A 24,018-nucleotide genomic window follows, 5' to 3' on the forward strand; every position below is an offset into this window, starting at 1 on the left:
CCAGCTTCGATAGCCAAGCAGGGTCAACACACACAACAGTGTTTCCTTCCAGCACCACCACCTCAGGCCTCAGTCAGGAATCAGCAACTTTCCACAGTAAGCCAGGCTCAACTGACACAACGCTGTCCCCTGGGAGCATCACAACTTCATCCTTTGCTCAAGAATTTACCACCCCTCACAGCCAACCAGGCTCAGCTCCGTCAACAGTGTCACCTGCCAGCACCACAGAGCCAGGCCTTAATGAGGAATCTACCACCTTCTACAGCAGCCCAGGCTCAACTGAAACCACAGCGTTTTCTGACAGCACCACAACCTCCATTCATAGTCAACAATCTACACCCTTCCCTGGCAGCCCAGGCTTCACCCTAACAGTGTTATCTGCCACCCTCACAACCGCAGACATTGGTCAGGAATCAACAGCCTTCCACAGCAGTTCAGACGCAACTGGAACAACACTCTTACCTGCCCGCTCCACAACCTCAGACCTTGGAGAATCTACAACTTTCTACATCAGCCCATCCCCTACTTACACAACACTCTTTCCTGCCAGTTCCAGCACATCAGGCCTCACTGAGGAATCTACCACCTTCCACACCAGTCCAAGCTTCACTTCTACAATTGTATCTACTGAAAGCCTGGAAACCTTAGCACCAGGTACTGCCCTTTCCATTTCATCCACATTTAGCTTCTTCTCCAGACCTGTCCATGAGTCTCCTTCAACCATTACAAACTCTCTTGGTTCTTTTCCTCTATCTTCTACTTTACTTGGGTCTACTGATTATCCAGTTTCTGGGTTCGATACCACTTCCAGTGTTCATGTGCCGTTCACTGGTCCCCACACATCTATGATGACAATCTCCCCTTCCTCTATGACTCCAGGGTGGTTTTATTTATTTATTTATTTTTCATCCTTCCATGAACCCCTCCTCTCTGGATTTTTTTTTTTTTTTTTTTTTTGAGACAGAGTCTTGCCCTGTTGCCCAGGCTGGGGTGCAATGGCACGATCTTGGCTCACTGCAACCTCTGCCTCCTGGGTTCAAGCGATTCTCCTGCCTTGTCCTCCCGAGTGGCTTGGATTACAGGTGCCCACCACCATGCCTAGCTAATTTTTGTATTTTTAGTAGAGACGGGTTTTTACCATGTTGACCAGGCTAGTCTCAAACTCCTGACCTCATGTGATCTACCCACCTCAGCCTCCCAAAGTGCTGGGATTATAGGCATGAGCCACCACGCCCAGCCTCCTTCTGTCTGTCATCATGAGAATCCGCGATTGCTTTGGCCTCCTGTGGTTTCGTTTCACATTTCCAACTCTTTCTCCTCTCTGTTCCAGGTGATCCCATGGGTAGAGTTGTCCCCTTTTGGTACATAAGAGTGCTTTTTTCATAGCTAGACCTCTTATATCTTTTGTTTCCTTACTCTCTGCTGTTCCTCCTCCCTTTCTTACTATCTGCCGGGGGCAGGGGTGGCAGCAGAGGTGTCTTCGTTGCTGTGCGGTCATCTGGCACTGTCCTGCTCTCCAGTGCGATGCTGAGTGACTGGACCTGGAATGGGAGTGCATGTTTTTGCCCTTTGGGCTCCCACAGTGACTGCTGTGGATTCTATCTCTCCACAGGGTTGTGCCAGGAAGGACAAATTTGGAATGGAAAACAGTGCGTCTGTCCCCAAGGCTACGTTGGTTACCAGTGCTTGTCCCCTCTGGAATCCTTCCCTGTAGGTAATGACCTTTTCTGAGACCTGCAGCTCTTTGCAGGCCCTTTGACCCCTGAAAATAGCATGGCAGTGTTGGAAGGATCAGCCACTGCCTCACTTGCAGGTGGAGGAGGTGTGACTCTTCCCAGCAACACTGTAAGGAGAACATGAACCTTCTACCTTTGCCTTCAAGGACAAAAGTAGAAGGTAGAAAAATGGGGTGGTCGATTTTTGGTAATTTTTAATTTTGGGGGGTACATAGTAGATGTATATATTTATGGAGTATACATGAGATGTTTTGTTACAGGAATGCAATGTGTAATAATCACAGCATGGAGAATGGGGTACACATTCCCTCAAGCATTTAACCTTTATGTTACAAACAATCCAATTGTACTATTTTAGTTATTTTATATTATTTTATTATTTTATTTTATTTTATTTTTTGAGAGGGAGTCTCATTCTGTCTCCCAGGCTGGAGTGTGGTAGCACGATCTTGGCTCACTGCAACCTCCACCTCCTGGGTTCAGGCGATTCTCCTGCCTCAGCCTCCTGAGTAGTTGAGATTACAGGCATAGGCCACCATGCCCAGCTAATTTTTGTATTTTTAATAGGGATGGAGTTTCACCATATTGGCCAGGCTGGTATGGAACTACTGATCCACCTGCCTCAGCCTCCCAAAGTGCTGGGATTACAGGCATGAGCCATCGCGCCCAGCTATTTTAGTTGTTTTTAAATGTACAATTAAATTATTATTGACTACAGTCACGCTGTTGTGTTAAATACTAGGTCTTATCCATCCTTTCTAACTATACATTTTTTGTATCCATTAACCATGCCCACCTCCCTCTCACCTCCACCCTACTACCCTTCCCAGCCTCTGGTAACCATCCTTCTACTCTCTGCCTCCATGAGTTCAATTGTTTGGACTTTTAGATTCCACTAATAAGTGAGAACATGCAATGTTTGTCTTTCTGTGCCTGGCTTATTTCACTTAACAATGACCTCCAGTTCCATCCGTGTTGTTGCAATTGACAGGATCTCATTCTTTTTGATGGCTGAATAGTACTCCACTGTGTATATGTACCACATTTTCTCTATCCATTCATCTGTTGATGGACACTTGGGTTGCTTCCAAGTCTTGGCTATTGTGAACAGCAACAAACATGGGAGTGCAGAGATCTCTTCGATGTACTGATTTCCTTTCTTTTGGGTATATACCCAGCAGTGGGATTGCTGGATTGTATGGTATATATGTATATTTTTTTGAGATGGAGTCTTGCTCTGTTGCCCAGGCTGGAGTGCAGTGGCGTGATCTCGGCTCACTGCAAGTTCCACCTCCATTCTCCTGCCTCAGCCTCCCGAGTAGCTGGGACTACAGGTGCCCGCCACCATGCCCGGCTATTTTTTTTTTTTTTGTATTTTTAGTAGAGATGGGGTTTCACCATGTTAGCCAGGATTGTCTCGATCTCCTGACCTCATGATCCACCCGTCTCGGCCTCCCAAAGTGCTGGGATTACAGGTGTGAGCCACCGCACCTGGCCGGTAGCTCTATTTTTAGTTTTAAGAACCTCCATTTCTTTTGAGATAGGGTCTCACTCTGTGGCCCAGGCTGGAGTGCAGAGGTGCAGATCATAGCTCACCACAGCCTCGAACTCCTGGGCTCAAGTTATCCTCTGGCCTCAGCCTCCCGCGTAGCTGGGACTACAGGCGTGCACTACCACGCCTGGTTAATTTTTTTATTTTTGTGGAGACAGGGTCTCGCTTTGTTGCCCAGGCAGGTCTTCCCATCTCCCCAATGCACTGGGGTTACAGGTGTGAACCACAGCACCTGGCCCAGGGCCCTTTCCATTAGCTCACCTGCCCCCCTCATCAGACGGCTTCTGTACTTAGTTCTGTCCCTTTCCCTCCTGGCCACTGGCTCCTCAGGGTTTTGGGAGACAGGGAACAGTGACCCCACCTTCCTCTTAAGTTTCTTTCACCTTCAAGACACCCACAGGCAGAGAATGTATCAATCCTGGGGGACATTATTGGGAGGTTGCTGTCTTACGCATATCATGGCCTTTTCCCACAGAAACCCCAGAAAAACTCAGAGCTGCTTTAGGTATGAGAGTGAAAGTGACTTACAGGAATTTCACAGAGAAGATGAATGACTTATCCTCCCAGGAATACCAGAACTTCAGTACCCTCTTCAAGAACCGGGTAAGACCAAGGCACACCCAGACATCCCAGGGTGATGTCCCATGTGAGAGGAAATTGAGGGGTGCACCCCAACTTAGTGATCTGAGTTCTTCTGCTCATGAGCCCCCTCCCTACCAGTCTCCCTAAGTCTTGAAAGGAGGTCCTCTGAGAGCTTCCAGCCTTCAGCCCCACATGACCCACATTATGGCAGAGGGAGCTTCCTGGGTTGGTGTTTCTTCCTATGGGACCTTACATGGGCTCCACAGAAAGGTGCCTAGGGCTGTCTCAAGAAGGCGAACAGGAGAGTCTTCACGCTCTAGCTCTGTGTGACCTTCGCTGCCTTGTTTCTTTCAGATGGATGTCGTTTTGAAGGGCGACGATCTTCCACAGTATAGAGGGGTGAACATTCGGAGATTGCTGTGAGTATATTGGGGGGCAGGTTTATAGATGTGGGGAAATCCTCCTTGTCCCTGCTTTCCTGCCTCCTCCTATCATCAATGGCTAGAATATCAATAGTGGTTGGGTCAGAGAGGCCTGCAGCCACTAGGTAACACCGGGGGCTGTGACACTTTTCATTCTTCATTCATTCATCCACTCAACACGCATTTGTTGAAAGCCAGCCCCCTGCTGGGTGCTGGGAACACAGTAGTCCCAGTTTTCCTGGAGCTCAGAATGGCAGAACACACAGATGGAAAAGTGGCTATGCAGTCTGCTTACAGTTTCAGTGAGGGGCACACAGGGTGCCCTGGGAGAGGTCCCAAAAGTAAAGCTTGGTGGGGCAGAAGGAATTCTTCCTGGAAAAACTGATAACAGGCTGGGCACGGTGGTTCATGTATGTAATCTCAATGCTTTGGGAGGCCACGGGGGGAGGATCACTTCAGGCCAGGAATTCGAGACTAGCCTGGGCAACATAGCGAGACCCCATCTCTACAAAAAGAAGAAAAAATGTAACAGCAAAACTGAGGCTTGAAGGATGAGGAGGAATGATCCAGAGAGAGGGAAGGGAAGGAGAGGCAGTTGCGGCAGAGGGAATCGATGAGAAGAAGCCCAGAGGTGAGAGAGAGGAGGGCAGATTCCAGGAACCTAAAGACGCTCAGAACAGCTGAGTGATTAAGAGCAAAGGAGCAGTGATGGGGGAGGAGGCTGGAAAGATGGCTCATGCCAAGTTAGTTAGACTTTCGGCATCAGCAGTGTAGGCCCAAGAGGGCTAGTGTCTGGTCTGCGGAGTAGACAGCTCAGTCTGGCTGTAGGGTGGAGATTGCATAAGCAGAAGTCTGTACTGGAGATGATGGTGGCCTACACCAGATAGGTGACAGTATAGGAGAAAACAGGTCCAGCGTGAAAGGTCTTTGGGAGGCAGGACTAGCAGACCATGGGATTTGCTGCGGGAGAGGAGGGAGGGAAGAATGAGGAACGAGGGCAGATTTCTGGGCTGCTGGAGGTGTGGGGTGCCCTGTGCTGGGTCGAGGAATATCATGAGGGGTAGAATGGGGGAAGGAGATGATGAGTTCAGTGTGCACCACATCAAGTTTGAAGTGCCCAGGGCCCAGCCACATGGAGTGGTTGCGTGATGCAGCAGTGGAACGTGCCCTAAAGGGTCTTATTTTGGGGGGATCAGTGGGGGCAGGTTCTCGCTCTCTTGCCTAGGCTGGAATGCAGTGGCATAATCACGGCTCACTGCAGGCTTAACCTCTCGGGTTAAGCAATCCTCCTACCTCAGCCTCTCGAGTAGCTGGAACTACAGGCCTGCACCATCATGCTTGGCTAATTTTTGTAATTTTTTTTGTTTTGCTTTTTTTTGAGACAGAGTCTTGCTCTGTCGCCTGGGCTGGAGTGCAGTGGTGCAATCTCGGCTCACTGCAGCTTCCACCTCCCAGGTTCCAGTGATTATCCTGCCTTAGCTTCCCGAGTAGCTGGGACTACAGGCATATGTCATCACACCCGGCTAAATTCTGTATTTTTAGTATTTCACCATGTTGGCCAGGCTGGTCTCGAACTCCTGACCTCAAGTGATCCGCCCACCTTGGCCTCCGAAAATGCTGGGATTACAGGTGTAAGCCACTGCCCTGGCCTAATTTTTGTGATTTTTGCAGAGATGGGGTCTTGCTATGTTGCCTGGGCTGGTCTCAAACTCCCGGGTTCAAGTGATCCTCCTGCCTCGGCCTCCCAAAGTGCTGGGATTACAATCGTGAGCCACCACACCCAGCCTCTAAAGGGTCTTATGAGAGACACAGGCATTGGTATCCCCAGATGGATGTCACTGGAAGTCCTGGGAGTGGGATGAGATGGCCCAGGTCAGGGGCGAGGGAGGGTCATGGCACAAAACGAGGGTTTCCCAGGAATGAAGCTGGAAAGCACCAACATTTAAGATCTAGCCAGAGCCCCCAGTGGAGAATGGAAAGAGGCAGATAGAGGGGTAGGAAGGGCACCTCAAGGGTGCCATGTCCTTGCAGCAGGGAAGAGAGGGTCCCAGTACCCCAACCTTGCCCCTGGCTCAGCATCGGTACTCTGGTCTTTCCATGTTGGCTCAGGATTTTTTTTGTTCAAGTCCTCCTGAGTCCTACTACTGACTTATCTTTCAAAATGACAGTGACAGATGACTTGCCTTGTCTCAATCTCTCTCCCCACAGCTGCATCATTGGCTATTGAAGGAGTAGCTTCTAGGTTAGAAACTTAACTTTTTCTTTGTTTTTTAAATTTTAAAAAATGTGGTCTTGCTCTGTTGCCTGAAGTGCAGTGGTGCAGTCATAGCTCACCACAGCCTCAAACTCCTGGGCTCAAGCGATCCTCCTGCCGCAGCTTCCTGAGTAGCTGGGACTACAAGTGTGCACCAACTTGGCTGGCTAATTTTTGTATTTTTTGTAGAGATGGGGTCTCATCATGTTGCCCAGGCTGGTCTTGAACTCCTGGCCTCAAGCAGTCCTCCCACCTCGGCCTCCGAAATTGCTGGGATGATAGGCATGAGCCACCGCACTTCTTGCCTTGTACTTCCTTTTTAAGGCTAAATAATAATTCCACAATAGACCACATTTGTTTCTCCGTTTGTCTGTTGATGGACCCTTGGTTTGCTTCCACCTTCTGGCTATGGTAAATAATGCTACTAAAAACACGAGGGTACAAATATAAATTCAAGACCTGCTTTCAGTTATTTTGTATATATACCCAGAAGTAGAATTGTTGGATCATGCATTAATTCTGTTTTAAATTTTTTGAGGAGCTCCATACTGTTTTCCATAGCAGCTGCACTATTTTACCTTCATATCAACAGGACACAGGGATTCAAATCTCTCCATCTGTTCATCCAAGAGCCTCTGTTTTGTGAGAGATGCATTTCACTCATTGGCATTTATCATGATCATGATATTTGAGATCTTGAATCGTTTTGCTCTCCTCCCTCTGTCTGGGTGGTTAGCTGCTGGAGGGAAGACTCTGTATTCTTTCTCACCTCTGGGTCACATGGCGGCTTCATCTCCAATTACCCCTCTGGGTGCTTGGGCTCCACTCGCTGGCTGGGTGGTGACATGGGTAACTAATGAAACAATTCCCACTTCTAGCAATGGTAGCATCGTGGTCAAGAACGATGTCATTCTGGAGACAGACTACACTTTAGAGTATGAGAAACTGTTTGAAAACCTGGCAGAGATTGTAAAGGCCAAGATTGTGAATGAAACCAAAACAATTCCTGTTAATCCCGATTCCTGCAGAGGTAAGCTCACCTAAAACCCCTTGACACCTGTGGGTGTCTTGGAGATCGTGACCTTGACCTCTCCCTCCCCTATCTCTTCTTTCTTCTGGGACTCCCAAGACTTCTGCCACAGGAACCCAGAAGCCAGGCCCAGGGTGCCTTCCCCAGATCCCAAAGCTGCTCCCAACAGCCCCCTCTGGGTCCCAGGCTGAGGCTGTCATATCCCCATTTGAGCCTTCTCACAAGCACAGCTGCATGTCTAGGGTGGACAAAGACCCCCATGGGCACTGGCCCAGGGGAGGGCATGGTATAGAAGAAGACAGAGAGGCCTGGCTACCCCCAGGGAGGCAGAGGGAAGTGTTTCTGTTCCATCTTCTTTCCCATCCACTCTCGGCAGAGGCCATACTGTGCTATAGTGAAGATGACACTTTCGTGGATTCATCAGTGACGCCGGGCTTTGACTTCCAGGGTAAGCGGCTATGTGGAGCGTGGGCACTAAGAGTGGGGGCTGGGGTGCTTTGGCCAGGCTCATGCATGCTGCCTGCCCCTCTCCCCCAGAGCAATGCACCCAGAAGGCTGCCGAAGGATATGCCCAATTCTACTATGTGGATGTCTTGGATGGGAAGCTGGCCTGTGTGAACAAGTGCACCAAAGGAACGAAGTCGCAAATGAACTGTAACCTGGGCACATGTCAGCTGCAACGCAGTGGCCCCCGCTGCCTGTGAGTGTCCCCACAAGCCCAGCACCCACTCTGTCCTGGTGATAGGGCCCTCCCCCTCCCCAGCAGTCACCCACAGGGTTGGGGGATTGAGTAGAGCTTGGCAGGTGCCTCCTCCCCACTCCTGGACATACCTCTCCCCTGTATCCTCATCCCCACCCCCCACACCCACAAGAGTGAGGAGTAGGAGTAGATTATAGACACAGAGGTCCCAGAGCTGGGCAATCCCTTCCTGAGAAAGTTCATGCTGTCAATTTCCAAATCTATCTCTATCTCTATCTTTGTCTGTATCGCTATCTCTATCTTTGTATCTCTATCTCAATCTCTATATCTGTCTATGTTGTTAATTTCCCTGATGTCATCTCTGCCATGCTGTCAAGATTACCTCTAGCTGCAGCCAGAGCACTAAGTCCACAGACCATAAATTAAAGTGCAAAATAAAAAACATGATAACAGGCCCATTTAGGTGGCAGCTGCTTAGAGATTAGGTGGGTGAATGGCATGTGTCCGGGACGAGACACCCAACACTCTCAGGTCCCCCTGAGCCCTAGTCATTTGAATTGCTGATCTGCAGTCTCCAGGTCCCCCCAACTCCCTCAGTGCCCATCAGCCTGAGGAAGTCAGGGACCCAGGCTCTCTGGGGGCTGAGCTCCAGCCCTTGGAGTGAGGGAGATCTGGTTTCCTGTGCTTAGGAGAGTGGGTTAGCCCTCGGGATATTGGATGTGAGGGATCTCTGGGGCTCAGCCTGAGCTTGTCTGTGTCCCCAGGTGCCCAAATACGGACACACACTGGTACTGGGGAGAGACCTGTGAATTCAACATCGCCAAGAGCCTCGTGTATGGGATCGTGGGGGCTGTGATGGCAGTGCTGCTGCTCGCATTGATCATCCTAGTCATCTTATTCAGCCTATCCCAGAGAAAACAGCACAGGTGAGCTTGTGGGGCCAGCACCGCAGGCCCAGACAGAGGGGACAGATCCTGAGGTGGCCACTGTCTGAATGTCCTAAGGCTCTGCTTCTTCCAGGCCAGCAATCAGAGAGGTCAGCTGAGGCCAGACGGGGTGCCCAGACCCTCCCAGCCCTGGGTGCAGCAAAGGGCAGCCTTCCTATAGGATACATCAATTTGGCAGAGTGTTTTAGTCCATTTTGTGCTATTATAACAGAATACCACCAGTGGGTAATTGATAAACAATAGAAGTTTATTTGGCTTACAGTTTTGGAGGCTGGGAAGTCCAAGATTAAGGGGCTGCATCTGGTGAGGACTTTCTTGCTGCATCACAGCACGGCAACATGGCAGTCTGCATTACATGGACAGAGAGGAAGAGAGGGCTGAACTCACTTATTTTTTTTTCTTTAAGAGACAGGGTCTTGCTGTCACCCAGGCTGGAGTGCAGTGGCATGATCTTGGCTCACTGCAACCTCTGCCTCCCAGGTTGAAGCGATTCTCATGCCTCAGCTTCTCGAGTAGCTGGGATTACAAGTGCATTCCACCATGCCTGGCTAATTTTTGTATTTTTAATAGAGATGGGGTTTCACCATGTTGGCCAGGCTGGTCTCGAACTCCTGACCTTGAGTGATCCACCCACCCTGGCTTCCCAAAGTGCTGGGATTACAGGTGTGAGCCACCGTGCCCCTTAAATTAAATTAAATTAAATTAAATTGTGTTGTAGAAATAGGGTCTCACTATATTGCCCAGGCTGGTCTGAAACTCCTGGCCTCAAGCAGTCCTCTCACCTCAGCCTCCAAAGTTGTTGGGATTACAGGTGTGAGCTGCCACCCCTGGCTGTCTGAACTCGCTTTTATTACACACCCACTTTAGAGATAATGATGTTAATCCCTTCACGAGGACAGCACCTTCATGACCTAATCATGTCTTCAAGGTCCTACCTCTCAGCATTGCTGCCTTGGGGATTAAATTTCCAACACATGAACTTTAAAGGATACATTCAAACCATAACACAGAGAATGGAAACAGAAGCGTATGTGTGGAAATTAGACTATGTAATGACATTCCCCGTAGTTAGTTATAACTCACCTTGGCCACCACAGAGCACAGCACCACATGGGGAAGCTGAGATGGAGCATCTGGGTCTTGCTTTTCCCAGCTGTAAAATGGGATAAGATGCACCTGTGAAGTTTGCTGGGAAACCCTGGCACAGTACCTGACCCGAAGTCGGCAATTGAAGGGAGCTACCCTATGCCCCCATCTCACGGATATGGAAACTGAGGCCCACTAAAGGGAGTGAGGGGCAGCCAGGAGGCCTGGCCAGTGCCTGCCTTGGTAGAGGGGAAGCCATGGTGATACTACTTTTTGTTCTCTGCCATCATCGCTGCCATCTGTGACTTGGGGTGTGGCTGTGACTGTCCCCTCGAGGGAAGCTGAAGGTCAGGGTCCACCAAGTCCCTCCTCGGCCTCCTTGCCTACAGCTGCTCACGGCATTTCTGTCTGCAGGGAACAGTATGATGTGCCTCAAGAGTGGCGAAAGGAAGGCACCCCTGGCATCTTCCAGAAGACGGCCATCTGGGAAGGTACCTCTAGTTAAGGGCAAGGAGATGAGCAGAGCTGGAGGGTGAAGAAAGGCAGGGTAGTGCCTGTGCCTGTGGGGGTGACGTGGGGTCCTTCCCCCCTTCGGGGTGGCTGTGGCTGACAGCCCGTTCCCCACCTGCCGCTGCAGCCCCGAACCCAGACACCACCCCTGCTGTGTGCAAGGGTGCAGGAGCGGTTGAGAACCAGATCCTGCCCCTGGAGACCAACTCAGTGAGGGCATCCAATGCACACTCAGCTAATCGGGGTGATAGGGCCATTCCCAGGGCAGAGGGAGCAGAGGGGTGGACCTGACCCAGCCTGGGTGGGGATGGGGGGCGTCAGAGAAGCCCTCAGATGAGACTGACTCTTGAGCAGGTGAGTAAGCAGGTGTGCTTCCTCCTTCAACACAGTGGGAGCCCAGTAAGCAGGGAGGCCTTATCCCAGTGAGGACAGTGCCCAGGCAGGGGGCACTGCATGAGAAACGGCTGCAGTTGGGAAGGAGCTTGCTTTTGGTGGGGAAGGGAAGGCAGGTCAATCTCACAAAGAAAGAGTGAGGGACATGAGGTTGGCAGGGCTTCGGGAATGGGGTGGGGGGTTGAGGGGCTTTGGCCGCCCACCTTTTTTTGTGAGACAGAGTCTCGCTCTGTCGCCCAGGCTGGAGTACAGTGGCGCGATCTTGGCTCACTGCAACCTCTGTCTCCCAGGTTCAAGCGATTCTCCTGCTCTCAGCCTCCCTAGTAGCTGGGAGGCATGCCACCACGCCCAGCTGATTTTTGTATTTTTAGTTGAGACGGTAGAGACAGGGTTTCATCATGTTGACCAGGCTGGTCTCGAACTCCAGACCTTAGGTGATCCACGCGCCTTGGCCTCCCAAAGTGCTGGGATTACAGGCATGAACCACCATGCCTGGTCACATTTTGAATTTTTTTTACTCAAAAGGCCATTCAGGGAGCACTAAAGCAGGGAGACCAGGTGGAGGAAGTGAGGCTGAGGAGGTTAGGGGAGGGAGAGGAGACGCAGCCTGGTGGAGATATGGCTGAGGGGGTAGGAGAGGGAGAGGGAGTGAGGGAGGATTTCCGAGATTGTCTGAGTTGACTCTTGGGCCCCGAAGGATGGGGGAGAAGCAGCCGGTGGAGCACACTGAGTTGGGGGGCTGGTGGGTGCTGAGGGGGAGGCTGCAAGGCTCGTGCCTGTCTGAAGCTCCGGGAGGGGTCTGCAGCCTGAACCAGGGACTGGAATAGAGGTTTGTCCATTCATCGGGGAGAATGCAGAGTGAGAAGTGAGGAGGGTGAAAGAGGAACCCCCCCTCCAGGAGCCACTGTAGAAGGACAGGTAGGGCATGAGGACCCCGATCTAGGAGGAGGCAGACAAAGAGGGGTCAGAGGTGCAGGGAGAGCCCCGGAGTCCAGAGAGTGAGTAGTTCTGTGGGACCAGGAAGTAAGTGATCGCTGTGCTCCGGGAGGATGCTGGAAGAAGATTCTAGACGCAGCTTTTTTGCCTGCTATGGTTACCGTTGCTATGAGGGAGGGCGGCCCTGCTGACCCAGAGCCAGCCCTGTCTCCCGCTCCACTCTGACCTCACCCCTGAGTCCAGGGCTGCACGCCCGCTCCTCCGTGCCCCCGCTTCCACCCCGTGCATGTGGGGGGCTTCTGCTTCGCTCCCTCCTGTTCCGGGGTCCAGCGGGCGGCTCCCCAGGCAGGCTCGGCACTTACCCGCAGCCCAGTGATGCAGGGTCGGAGGGGTGGTCGGCAGTGGGAAAGGGTGTAGGGCAGATGCCGGGCTGACTCTTCCTTTTCCTAGAGGAAATCCCCTCTGCCCCCTAATCCTCCCCCCACCAAGGCTCCCATCACTCATCACGGCCTCTCCCTACAGACCAGAATCTGAGGGATAGCAGATTCGGCCTTGAGAACGCCTACAACAACTTCCGGCCCACCCTGGAGACTGTTGACTCCCGCACAGAGGTGACTCAGCTGCGAGCTGCCCCCACCCCCTGAGGCTGCTCCACTTCCTCTGGGGTTCCCTCTTCCCCCTGGGACTTCCTCCCTCCCCCTGGGACTCCCTCCTCCCCCTGGGTCTCTCTCGCTTCCTCCTGGGACTCCCTCCCTTTCCCCTGGGACTCCCTCCCTTCCCCTGCGACCCCTTCCCTTCCCCCGGGACTCCCTCCCTTCCCCTGGGACTCTCTCCTCCCCCTAGGACTCCCTCCCTCTCCCTAGGACACTCTCCCTACCCCTGGGACTCCCTTCTCCCCCAGGACTCCCTCCCTTCTCCTGGGACTCCCTCCTCCCCCAGGACTCCTTCCTCTCCCTGGGACTCCCTCCCTTCCCCCTGGGACTCCCTCCTCCCCCAGGATGCCCTCCTCTCCCTAGGACTCGCTCCTCACCTGGGCCTGCCCCTTCCCCTGGGACTCCCCCCTCCCCCCAGGACTCCCTCCTCTCCCTAGGAATCCCTCCCTTCCCCCTAGGATTCCCTCCCTCCCCCTGGGACTCTCTCCTCCCCCTGGGGATCCCTCCTCCCCCCAGGGCTCCCTCTTCCTCCTGGGGCTCCCCCTTTCCCGGGTCTGCCCCTTGGCCTCACCTCTTCTCTCCCGCCCCCTAGCTCCACATCCAGAGGCCGGAGATGGTAGCATCCGCTGTGTGAACCAACGGGGGCCTCCCACCCTCATCTGTCTCTGTGCAGGAGAGCTGCAAACACAGAGCCCCCCACAGGCCTCCGGAGTTGGTCAAGAGGAGACCGAAGTCAGGCCCTGAAGCTGGTCCTGCTCTGAGCTGACAGACTTGGCCAGTCCCCTGCCTGTGCTCCTGCTGGGGAAGGCTGGGGGCTGTAAGCCCCTCCATCCAGGAGTTTCTAGACTCCCAGAAGCCTCCGCACCCCTGTCTCCTCCTGGGTGGCCTCCCCACTCTGGAATTTCCCTACCAATAAAAGCAAATCTTAAAGCTCAGAATGAGAAGTGAGAGGTTTCCTTCCCCTCCTTCCGCAGTTGGGGTCGGGTTGGGGGTCAGAGCCCTCCTGGGAAGGGATTTCTCCCGGGACTGACTGCTGAATGGGGCATGGAACGAATGCTCTGGGCCCCTTCCTGTGTCCTGGCAGGGGGCCCCCTCCCCTGCTCCAGTCAGGACGGGGCTAGGCCTGCCTCTGCTGAGGTCCCTGTGGCAGAAAAGCCTACTGTCAGGTTCTGGGGACAGGAGAGGACCTCAGGTTCAACCCCAGTTGGCCAGGGAGTGAGCACTTGGCTCCGCGGAGCTTGCACAGGGCAGGGTCACTCCAGATGGCCATGGGCGCCGTGCTTACCTCGGAACCCACAGACCAAACCCAGGAACTCCCTGCCCAGGCATGGCCATGTCTTCAGGGTAGACTCATAGGACAATAAGAAGGGTTATTTTATTTATTTATTTTTTCTGAGACAGAGTCTTGCTCTGTTGCCCAGGCTGGAGTATGGTGGCACTATCTTGGCTCGCTGCAACCTCCGCCTCCCAGGTTCAAGCGATTCTCCTGCTTCAGCCTCCTGAGTAGCTGGGATTACAGGCGCCCACCACCATGTCTGGCTGATTTTTGTATTTTTAGTAGAGATGGGGTTTCATCATGTTGGCCAGGTTGGTCTCAAACTCCTGATCTCAAGTGATCTTCCCATGTCAGCCTCCCAAAGTGCTGGGATTACAGGTGTGAGCCACCATACCCAGCCAATAAGAAGGGTTAGAGAAGAGACAAAGGGGGCGTCTCTGCTAGGGGTTAGGGTCAAATGCAGGTGGTACCCTCCTCCTTTCCCAGCTCAGGCCCGGTCCCTCTTGCCCATCTCCCACCACCCTCGGTCGGGGGGATCTCATCAGCTCCCCCCTGGCTCCTACAGGCCCCCTGGGCTGCCCCTCTGTTGGGGTGATAAAGCTGATAACCCTCACGCCTATGGGCTGCCAGGCCAGGGAGCGGCACCCCCTCCCTCTGCCCTTTGGTCTGAAACAGGCCCTGCGCCCCAAGTCATGAGGTAAGCTTCCAGACTGACTCAGGCTCAGGCTGGCCCCTGATCCCCAGTGTCTCAGGGACCAAAGGTCTCTGGCACCCTTTATTTATGAGTTTGCTTCTCTGAGGCTCATTTCGCCAGCTCCTTTGGGGGTGACAGGCAAGTGAGACCTGCTCGGAGCTCCGATGCCGAGACCAGGGACCATGGCACTGTGTCTGCTGACCTTGGTCCTCTCGCTCTTGCCCCCACAAGCTGCTGCAGAGCAGGGTGAGTGACCCCCATGCCCCGCTGCCCACAAGGTCCCCATCCCAGGGGCCAGCCTGCTGTCTGCCCATCCCCGAGGGAAGGCTGCCTCCAGGGCACCAATGGGGGGGTGCCCTCTGCCTGGAGCTCAGCCCTGTGCCCAGCCCCTGGACTTCTCTTTTCTCTCCAGTGAGCTTTTGGGGGAAGAGCCAGGGCATTGGAGCCTCCTCCAGTTGAGGGTCTCTGAGCCTTAGTTTCCCCTTCTGAGCCTCAGTCTCCCCTCTGGAAAGTAAGAATAATAACACCTGCTTTTCAGGGCAGCTGCTGGGATTGAAAAGAGCTCCCCGCCAGGCATGATCCCTGGCACAAGACTGATGCTCAACCCATATTAGAGTCTATCCTTACCCAGTGAATGTTCCCGCCAGCTCCCTGTCACCTCCCATACCAGCACACCCTGCTGTGTGCCCCGGGAATGTTTCCGGGATGTAGCCACACGGGCACAAAATGGGGTTTCAGAAGCCCCAGATTCTAATCCTGCCATGAAACAGCTGTGCACCCTGGGGCTGCTCAGTTCATCTCCTGCCTCAGTCTCCTCAGAAGACAAGGCATTACGACCTCTGAGGATCGTTCCAGCTCAGCCGCTTGGGGCTTCATGGCCGTGGGGACCCGGGGGGCTCAGGGCAGGATGGATGACAGTGGGTTCCAGTTGGACTCTCTGCCCCTCACCTGCCCCCAGAGAAGGGCGTAGGGGAACCAAGACAGAAACTGGACCCATAGACCTCAGGGTCCCTGCCCCTCGAGATGTCACCCTGTGGCGATGTCACCCAGACCTGCCAGCCCATTTGTCGTAATGAAAACACTCCCTTGCACTTTCTGCGCCTCCCAGACCCTTGGTGATGTATCCCTAATAACGGCATCTTAGACAGGATCTTCTGTTTCCCTCCCAATCCGTGCCCCCATCTGTCTCCCTGTCTCCTTCCTTTTTTTTTTTTTTTTTTTTTTTGAGATAGAGCCTCAGTCTGTCACCCAGGCTGGAGTTCTGTAGCGCAATGTCAGCTCACCGCAACCTCCTCCTCCCGGGTTCAAGCGATTCTCCCACCTCAGGCTCTTGAGTAGCTGGGATTACAGCCACACGCCACCATGCCCAGCTAATTTTTGTATATTTTTAGTAAAGACAGGGTTTCACCATGTTAACCGGGCTGGTCTCAAACTCCTGACCTCAGGTAGTCCTCCCACCTTGGGCTCCCAAAGTGCTGGGATTACGGGGGTGAGCCACTGCTCCTGGCCCCCTCCTTTCTTTCTCTCTGCTCCTCCCTTCCCTCTTCCTGGGTTCTTCTAGCCCCTTCCTTCCCCCTCTCTTCTCTTTCTTCTTCTCCCCGCCTCTCCTTGGCCCCCTCCTGGCCTCTCCCCACTTTCTGCGTGTTATCGTTGATTTCATCCCTAGCCTCAGTCTCTGCCTTTGTAGAATGTGACCTTTCAGACCCTGTTCCTGCTCTCCAGGATTCTGTGGCTCCTCCGTCTCTGTGCCTGGCATTGGCTGTCCTCTGGGGCCCTGGCCAGCTTTGAGCAGCCTCTGACCCTTTCCATGTTCCCTCTCCAGGGACCCAGAGCCTCACGCCTGCTCAAGTCACGGGGCTGGGGATACCAGGGCAGGGCGTGGGTCTAGAGAGACAGCTGCAGTGGCCTCAGCCTGATCCTTCCCAGCAGACACACCCTCTCATCCCGCAGGTCACCTGGTTATATTGCTTGTCAACAAAACACAATGTCCTGTCTGTTCGCCCAGCCCGGCCCTGCCATCACAGATGCCCTCTCACCCCTACACCCAGCATGAGGGCCACCAAGGCCTGGGTGCTCAGTCACCTGTCCATGGCAGGTATCCCTCTGCCCTCCCCCCATCCCTGTTTAGGGCTCTGTCCCCATCTGGCACTTCCATCACCATCCCACTCTTGTCCTCCTCCAGAGAGATTTTTTTTTTTTTTTTTTTTGAGAAGGAGTCTCCGTCTGTCACCCAGGCTGGAGTGCAGTGGCGCCATCTCAGCTCACTGCAACCTCCACCTCCCAGGTTCAAGCAATTCTCCTGCCTCAGCCTCCTGAGTAGCTGGGATTATGAGTGCACGCTACCACACCCAGCTAATTTGTGTATTTTTAGTAGAGACGGGGTTTCACCATGTTGGCCAGGGTGGTCTTGAACTCAGAACCTCAAGTGATCCATCTTCCCAAAGTGCTGGGATTACAGGCGTGAGCCACTGCACCCAGTACCCTCCTGAGAAATTCTAAGGGAACTTCAAATATCTACCCCGGCTCCCTACTCCCATCAACAAGGCTCCCCTCCCAGGCCAGGTGCAGTGGCTCATGCCTATAATCCAGGCATATTGGGAGGCCAAGGTGGAAGGATCACTTGAGCCCAGGAGTTTGAGACCATCCTGGGCAACATAGCAAGACCCCATCTCTACAATAAATTAGCTGGAAATGGTGGTGCACGCCTGTGTCCCACCTACCTGGGAGACTGAGGTGGGAGGACCGCTTGAGCCTGGGAGGTCGATGCTGCAGTGAGCTGTGATTGCACTACTGCACTCCAGCCTGGATGACAGAGTGAGACCCTGTCTCCAAAAAAATCAAAAACACCCACCTCCTCCAGGGAACCCTCCAGGAATCTGCATTAACTCTCCTTGCCTCAAGCCCACCCCTGTAACCACAGGGGACCAGAAAAAATTGTAGTTGTTGCTCCCTGGGGCTGTCATTATAAAGTATTGCAATCTCCATGCCTTATGATAACAGAAATGGATTGCCTTGCTGTCCTGGAGGCCACAATCTAAAACCGAAGTGTCACAGGGCCATGATCCCTCTGAAGTTGCCAGGGAAGGGTCTGTCCCGGGCCTCTCTCCTGGCTGCGGGTGGTTGGTGGCAATCTGTGGCGTTCCTGGGCTGGTAGACGCTTTGCCTCCATCTTTACCTCATCTTGCTGTGGGTGTATCTATCTCTGTGTTGGGTTAGGACCCATGCTAGTGACCTCAGTTTAACTCGATCCCCTGCAAAAACCCTATCTCCAAATAAGGCCACCTTCTGGGGCACTGGGGATTAGAGTTTCAGTTCAGCTCACAACAGAAAGGAATGAGGGGAGACCCTGCCGGGGTGGGGCATGAGGAGCAGACCTTTCAAAATTAAAAAGAAATATTTTTGGTTTTTATTTTTTTTTTAAGACAGTCTCACTCTGTCCCAGGCTGGAGTGCAGTGACACTATCTCAGCTCATTGCAACCTCTGCCTCCCAGGTTCAAGTGATTCTCCTGCCTCAGCCACCTGAGTAGCTGGGATTACAGGCGCCCACCACCATGCCTGGCTAATTTTTGTATTTTCAGTAGAGACGGGAGTTTCGCCATGTTGGCCAGGCTGGTCTCGAACTCCTGACCTCAAGTGATTTGTCCACCTCAGCCTCCCAAAGTGTGAGCCACTGCGCCTGGCTGATACAGTGACTTGTTTTCTTTTGATTAGATACCCAGTAGTGGGATTGCAGGATCAAATGGCAGATGTACTTTGAGTTCTTTGAGAAATCTCCATACTGTTTTCTATAGAGGTTGTACTGATTTACTTCCTGTCAGCAATGTATAAGCGTTCCCTTTTCACCACATCCATGCCAATATCTATTTGTTTTTGTTTGTTTTGTTTTGTTTTGGCTTTTTAATAACGGTCATTGTGACTGGGATATATTCTGTATCTCATTGTGGTTTCCATTTGCATCTCCCTGATGCAAATTAGTGATGTCGAGCATTTTTTCATATGCTTGGTGGTCATTTGTAGATCTTCTTTTGAGAAGTGTCTGTTTATGACCTTTGCCCACTTTTCGATGGGAGGGAGCAGGCTTTTTTTTTTTTTAAAAAAAAAAAAAAAAGAGACAGAAATTGCTGACCAGGAGCAGTGATTCATGCCTGTAATCCCAGCCCTTTGGGAGGCTGAGGTGGGTGGATCACTTGAGGTCAGGAGTTCAAGATCAGCCCGGTCAACCCGGCAAAACCCCATCTCTACTAAAAATAGAAAAATTAGCTGGGCATGGTGTAACAAGCCTGTAATCTCAGCCCCTCAGGAGGCTGAGACAGGACAATCGCTTGAACCTGGGAGGCAGAGGTTGCAGTGAGCCGAGATGGCATCGCTGCACTCCAGCCTGGGCGACAGAGTGAGACTTTATCTCAAAAAAAAAAAAGAAAAAGAAGAAATTGCTAATAGCTGGAAAAAAAACAGCAAGGGAGGAAACAAGTGAGGAGAAGGGGGGATGTGACCCCAACTGCTTCTGCCTCCTTCTCTTCCATCCCCATCCGCCCACCTCCCATGGCCCTCCAGTGGGGAGGTAGTTGCATGGTCTGCAGGGCCTCAACCCAACCCATTGCCCTAACCTTCTGAGATCAGATGAATGCTTTGGCTTCAACATGAACAATCTATTTCTCTGTAATTGGTCAAAATTAATGGAGAATAGCACTTGAGCACTGATCTTTTATTTCCCTCCCAAACCTCCTCCCCGCTCCGTCTCCTCCCTTTTTTTTTTTTTTTTTTTTTCTGAGATGGAGCCTTGCCCTGTCACCCAGGCTGGAGTGCTGTAGCGTGATGTCAGCTCACTGCAACTTCCACCTCCATCTTGATGGGAGGTAGCAGGCCTTCTTTTAAAAAAAGAAATCATTGACCAAGAGCAGTGGTTTATGTCTGTAATCTCAGCATTTTGGGAGGCTGGCACACTCTGTCTTAGGTGGCCGACCGTGGCCACCAGCACCCGACTTGAGCACTGCACTCCAGCCTGGGTGACAGACGGAGACCACGTCTCTAAAAAAAAGAAAAATTTAATGGGGTTGGGGAGAGCAGAGCCAACATAAAAACAATTAGAGGACCAGGCATGGGTGGTTCATGCCTGGAATCCCAGCACTTTGGGAGGCTGAGGTGGGAGGATCACTTGAGCCCAGAAGTTTGAGACCAGCCTGGGCAACACAGGGAGACTTTCATCTCTACAAAAAGATGTAAAAATTAGGCATTGTGGTGTGCGCCTGTGGTCCCAGCTACTTGGGAAGCTGAGGTAGGAGGATCACTTGAGGCCAGGAGGTGGAGGCTGCAATAAGCCATGTTTGCACCACTGCAATCCAGCCTGGGTGACAGAGGGAGACTCCGTCTCAAGAAAAAAAAAAAAAAAAAAGAGGCTGGGCATGGTGGCTTACACCTGTAATCCCAGCACTTTGGGAGGCCAAGGCAGGCGGATCACTTGAGGCCAGGGGTTCGAGACCAGCTTGGCTAACATGGTGAAAATCCGTCTCTACAAAAAATATAGGCCAAGCGCGGTGGCTCACGCCAGTAATCCCAGCACTTTGGGAGGCCAAGGCGGGTGGATCACATGAGGTCAGGAGTTAGAGACCTGCCTGTGCAACATGGTGAAACCCCGCCTCTACTAAAAATACAAAAAAACTAGCCAGGTGTGGTTGTGTGCCCCTGTAATCCCAGCTACTCGGGAGGCTGAGGCAGGAGAATTGCTTGAACCTGGGAGGTGGAGGTTGCAGCGAACCAGGATCATGCCACTGTGCTCCAGCCTGGGTGACAGAACGAGACTCTCTCTCAAAATAAATAAATAAATAAATAAAACCTGGGCATGGTGATACGTGCCTGTAGTCCCAGCTACTTGGGAGACTGAAGCTGAAGGACTGCTTGAACCCAGGAGGCGGAGATTGCAGTGAGCCAAGACTGCACTCCAGCCTGGGCAACAATGAGACCTTGTCTCAAAAAATAAAGAAAGAAAAAATAAAAATAAAAGAAAGCAGTTATGGAGGAGCCCACACAGTGGATGTTGCAGAACTGAGTGCTTGCTATGTGTGGTGGACTCACCCCAATAACACTGTCCAAGTCCCAGTCCCTTCTCTCCCCTTATCTCCTATACTCACCCCTGCAAAGCCTTCTTACTTCCCTCTGACTCCACCCTCTTCCCACCTCCTGGGGGTCAGGGGGTCAGGGCCTACCGGGCACAGTGGAGTGAAGATGCTCACGGGGAGCCCTTGGCCTCCTATATCTGCCTGGATTTACCTGCAGGGGCCAGGCCCAGGCAGGGACAGGGGTATGCTGTTTCCAGGAAGTCCTGCTGTGGGCCTGGGCCTATGGCCTGGCTTTGCCATAAGGAGGGCTGGCTATGGGAGCCATGAAGCCTCGTTGGCCTTGGTCACTTGGCCTTGCCACTCCATCCCTGGCACAGTCTGTCTTAGGTAGCCGACCCCAGCCACTAGCATCCCACAGATTAAGTGACTTCATGCAGCTCATAGTGCTGAGATAATGGGGCTGAGACCTCTCATCTTGTTCTAGATGAAACTGGTTACATAATTTTAGGGCCCAGAGCAAAATGGACATGCAAGGCCCTTTGTTCAAAGATTTCTTGTGGTTTTTAAGAGATATGACCTCGCTCTGTTGCCCAGGCTGGAGTGCAGTGGCGCCACCATAGCTCACTGCAGCCTTGAACTCCTGGGCTCAAGTGGTCTTCCCGCCTCAGCCTCCCAATTAGCTGGGACGAGAGGTATGCACCACCACGCCCGATTAGTTTTTTTTTAGTAGAGTTAGCATCTCACTATGTTGCCTAGGCTGATCTCAAACTGTGGCCTCAAGTGATCCACCTACCTCAGCCTCTTGAGTACCTGGGACTATAGGCACGCACCACCACGCCCAGCTAACTTTTTTTATTTTTAGTAGCGACAAGGTCTTGCTGTGTTTCCGAGGCTGGTCTCAAACTCATGGCCTCAAGCAACGCTCCCCACTTGGCTTCCCAAAGTGCTGGGATTACAGGTGTGAGCCATCACGCCCGGCCTATTTTATTTTTTAATTATTGAAAGATAATATGCCAGACACAGTGGCTCATGTCTGTAACTCCAGCATTTTGGGAGGCCGAGGCTGGAGGATCACTTTGGACCCAGAGCTTGAGACTATCTGGGCAACATAGCAAGACCCCATCTCTACGTCTATTAAAAGTAATAAAAAGAAATTATATTATATTATATTAATTTACATGAATCCAGTGTGGATGAAAGGTAGTAAGTGAGGTTGGGGGTGGGGCACCTAGGGCCCACGTCCAGTCCTAATTTTTATATTTTATATTTCTTGTAGAGATGAGGTTTCTCTCTATTGCTCAGGCTGGTCTCGAACTCCTGGTGTCAAGTGATTCACCGCCCCTCAGTCCCCTAAAGGGCTGGGATTACAAGCATGAACCACCATGCCTGGCCAATCTATTTATTCTCGAGTGAGCTTTTCTAGTTTGTGTCTTCGAGAGAATTTGTTCATTTCATCTAAGTTGTCAAATTTATTGGCATGAAGTTGTTTACAGATCTCCATTTTAATATCTGTAGAATCCTAGTGCCCTGGTAGTTTTCTTCACGTTTCTTGTGTTTGGAGTTGTTGAACTTTTTGGAGCTGTGGGCTTATAGTTTTTATCAAGTTTGAAAATGTGGGGCCGTTGTTTCTTCACATATTTTTTAGTTACCCCTTTTTCTCCTTGCCTTTAGGGACTCCTATATATTAGGCTGCTTAAAGTTGTCCCAACACTTACTGATAATCTTTAAAAAAAAAATTCTTTTTTTTTTTTTTTTGAGACAGGGTTTCATTCCATTGCCCAGACTGGAGTGCAGTGATGCAATCTCAGCTCACTGCAACCTCCGCCTTTCGGGCTCAAGCAGTTCTCCTGTCTCAGCCTCTCAAGCAGCTGGTACTACAGGTGCATGCCACGATGCCCAGCAAATTTTTGTATTTTTTGTTGAGATGGAGGTTTCATCATGTTGCCCAGGCTGGTCTCGAGCTCCTGGGCTCAAGTGATCTGCCTGTCTGGGCTTCCCAAAGTGCTGGGATTACAAGCGTGAGCCACCGCACCCCACCCTTAAATTTTTTTTTAATTCCTTTTTTTTTTTTTTTTTGAGATGGAGTCCTGCTCCATCACCCAGGCTGGAGTGCAGTGGCGCGATTTTGGCTTACTGCAACCTCCGCCTCCCGGTTCAAGTGATTCTTCTGCCTCAGCCTCCTGAATAGCTGGGACTACAGGTGTATGCCATCATGCCCAGCTAGTTTTTGTATTTTTAGTAAAGACAGGGTTTCACCATATTTGCCAGGCTGGTCTCGAACTCCTGACCTTGTGATCTGCCCACCTTGGCCTCCCAAAGTGCTGGGATTACAGGCATGAGCCACCACGCTCTGCTCATTTTTTCTTTACGTCTTTCAGTGTGGATAGTTTCTATTGCCATCCCTTCACATCATTGTTTATTTTCTTCTTCAATGTCTAATCTGTCCTTAATCCCATCTGGTGTATTTTTTTTTTATCTCTAGAAGTTCTGTTTGTTTATATACACATTTTTCATGTTTCTATTGGATTATTGCACATATGGAACACAGTTATAGAAACTATTTTGGACTGGATGCGGTGGCTCATACCTGTAATCCCAGCACTTTGGGAGGCTGAGGCAGGAGGATCCCTTGAGGCCCAGAGTTCAAGACCAGCCTGGGCAGCAATAGTGAGACCCCTGTCTCTACGAAAACAAAACAAACAAACAAACAAACAAACAAACAAAAACTTTTAAAAAATTGGCTAGGCATGGTGGCTCATGCCTGTAGTCCCAGCTACTCAGGAGGCTGAAGTGGAAGAATTGCTTGAGCCCAGGAATTTGAGGTTGCAGTAAGCTGTGATTGCCCCACTGCACTCCAGCCTGGGCGATACAGAGAGACACTGTCTCTCAAAAAATAAATAAATAAGTCCGGATGTGGTGGTTCATGCCTGTAATCCCCGCACATTGGGAGGCTGAAGCCAGCACATCACCTGAGGTTGAGAGTTCGAGACCAGCCTGATCAACGTGGAGAAACCCCATCTCTATTAAAAATACAAGATTAGTTGGGGTGTGGTGACACACGCCTGTAATCCCAGCTACTCGGGAGGCTGAGGCAGGAGAATCACTTGAACCCCGGAGGCAGAGGTTGCGGTGAGCCAAGATCACACCATTGCACTCCAGCCTGGGCAACAAGAGCAAAACTACATCTCAA

General features: G+C 51.8%; 1 protein-coding gene across 1 annotated transcript; it reads left to right on the top strand.

Annotated features, from left to right (window-relative positions):
* Window positions 1–5: 5 nt before the first annotated feature.
* Window positions 6–13,703, top strand: LOC116464253 (mucin-12-like; the record flags this gene model as incomplete). Its single annotated transcript, XM_032147554.2, has 11 exons — window positions 6–654; window positions 1,613–1,714; window positions 3,764–3,891; window positions 4,225–4,289; window positions 7,425–7,576; window positions 7,953–8,024; window positions 8,114–8,276; window positions 9,041–9,202; window positions 10,724–10,800; window positions 12,671–12,759; window positions 13,394–13,703. Coding segments are annotated over 11 exons (1,701 nt in total), but the record flags the coding sequence as incomplete, so codon positions are not given.
* Window positions 13,704–24,018: the final 10,315 nt, after the last annotated feature.

Source organism: Hylobates moloch, unplaced genomic scaffold (assembly GCF_009828535.3).
Source record: "Hylobates moloch isolate HMO894 unplaced genomic scaffold, HMol_V3 SCAFFOLD_337, whole genome shotgun sequence".
Taxonomy (NCBI): domain Eukaryota; kingdom Metazoa; phylum Chordata; class Mammalia; order Primates; family Hylobatidae; genus Hylobates; species Hylobates moloch.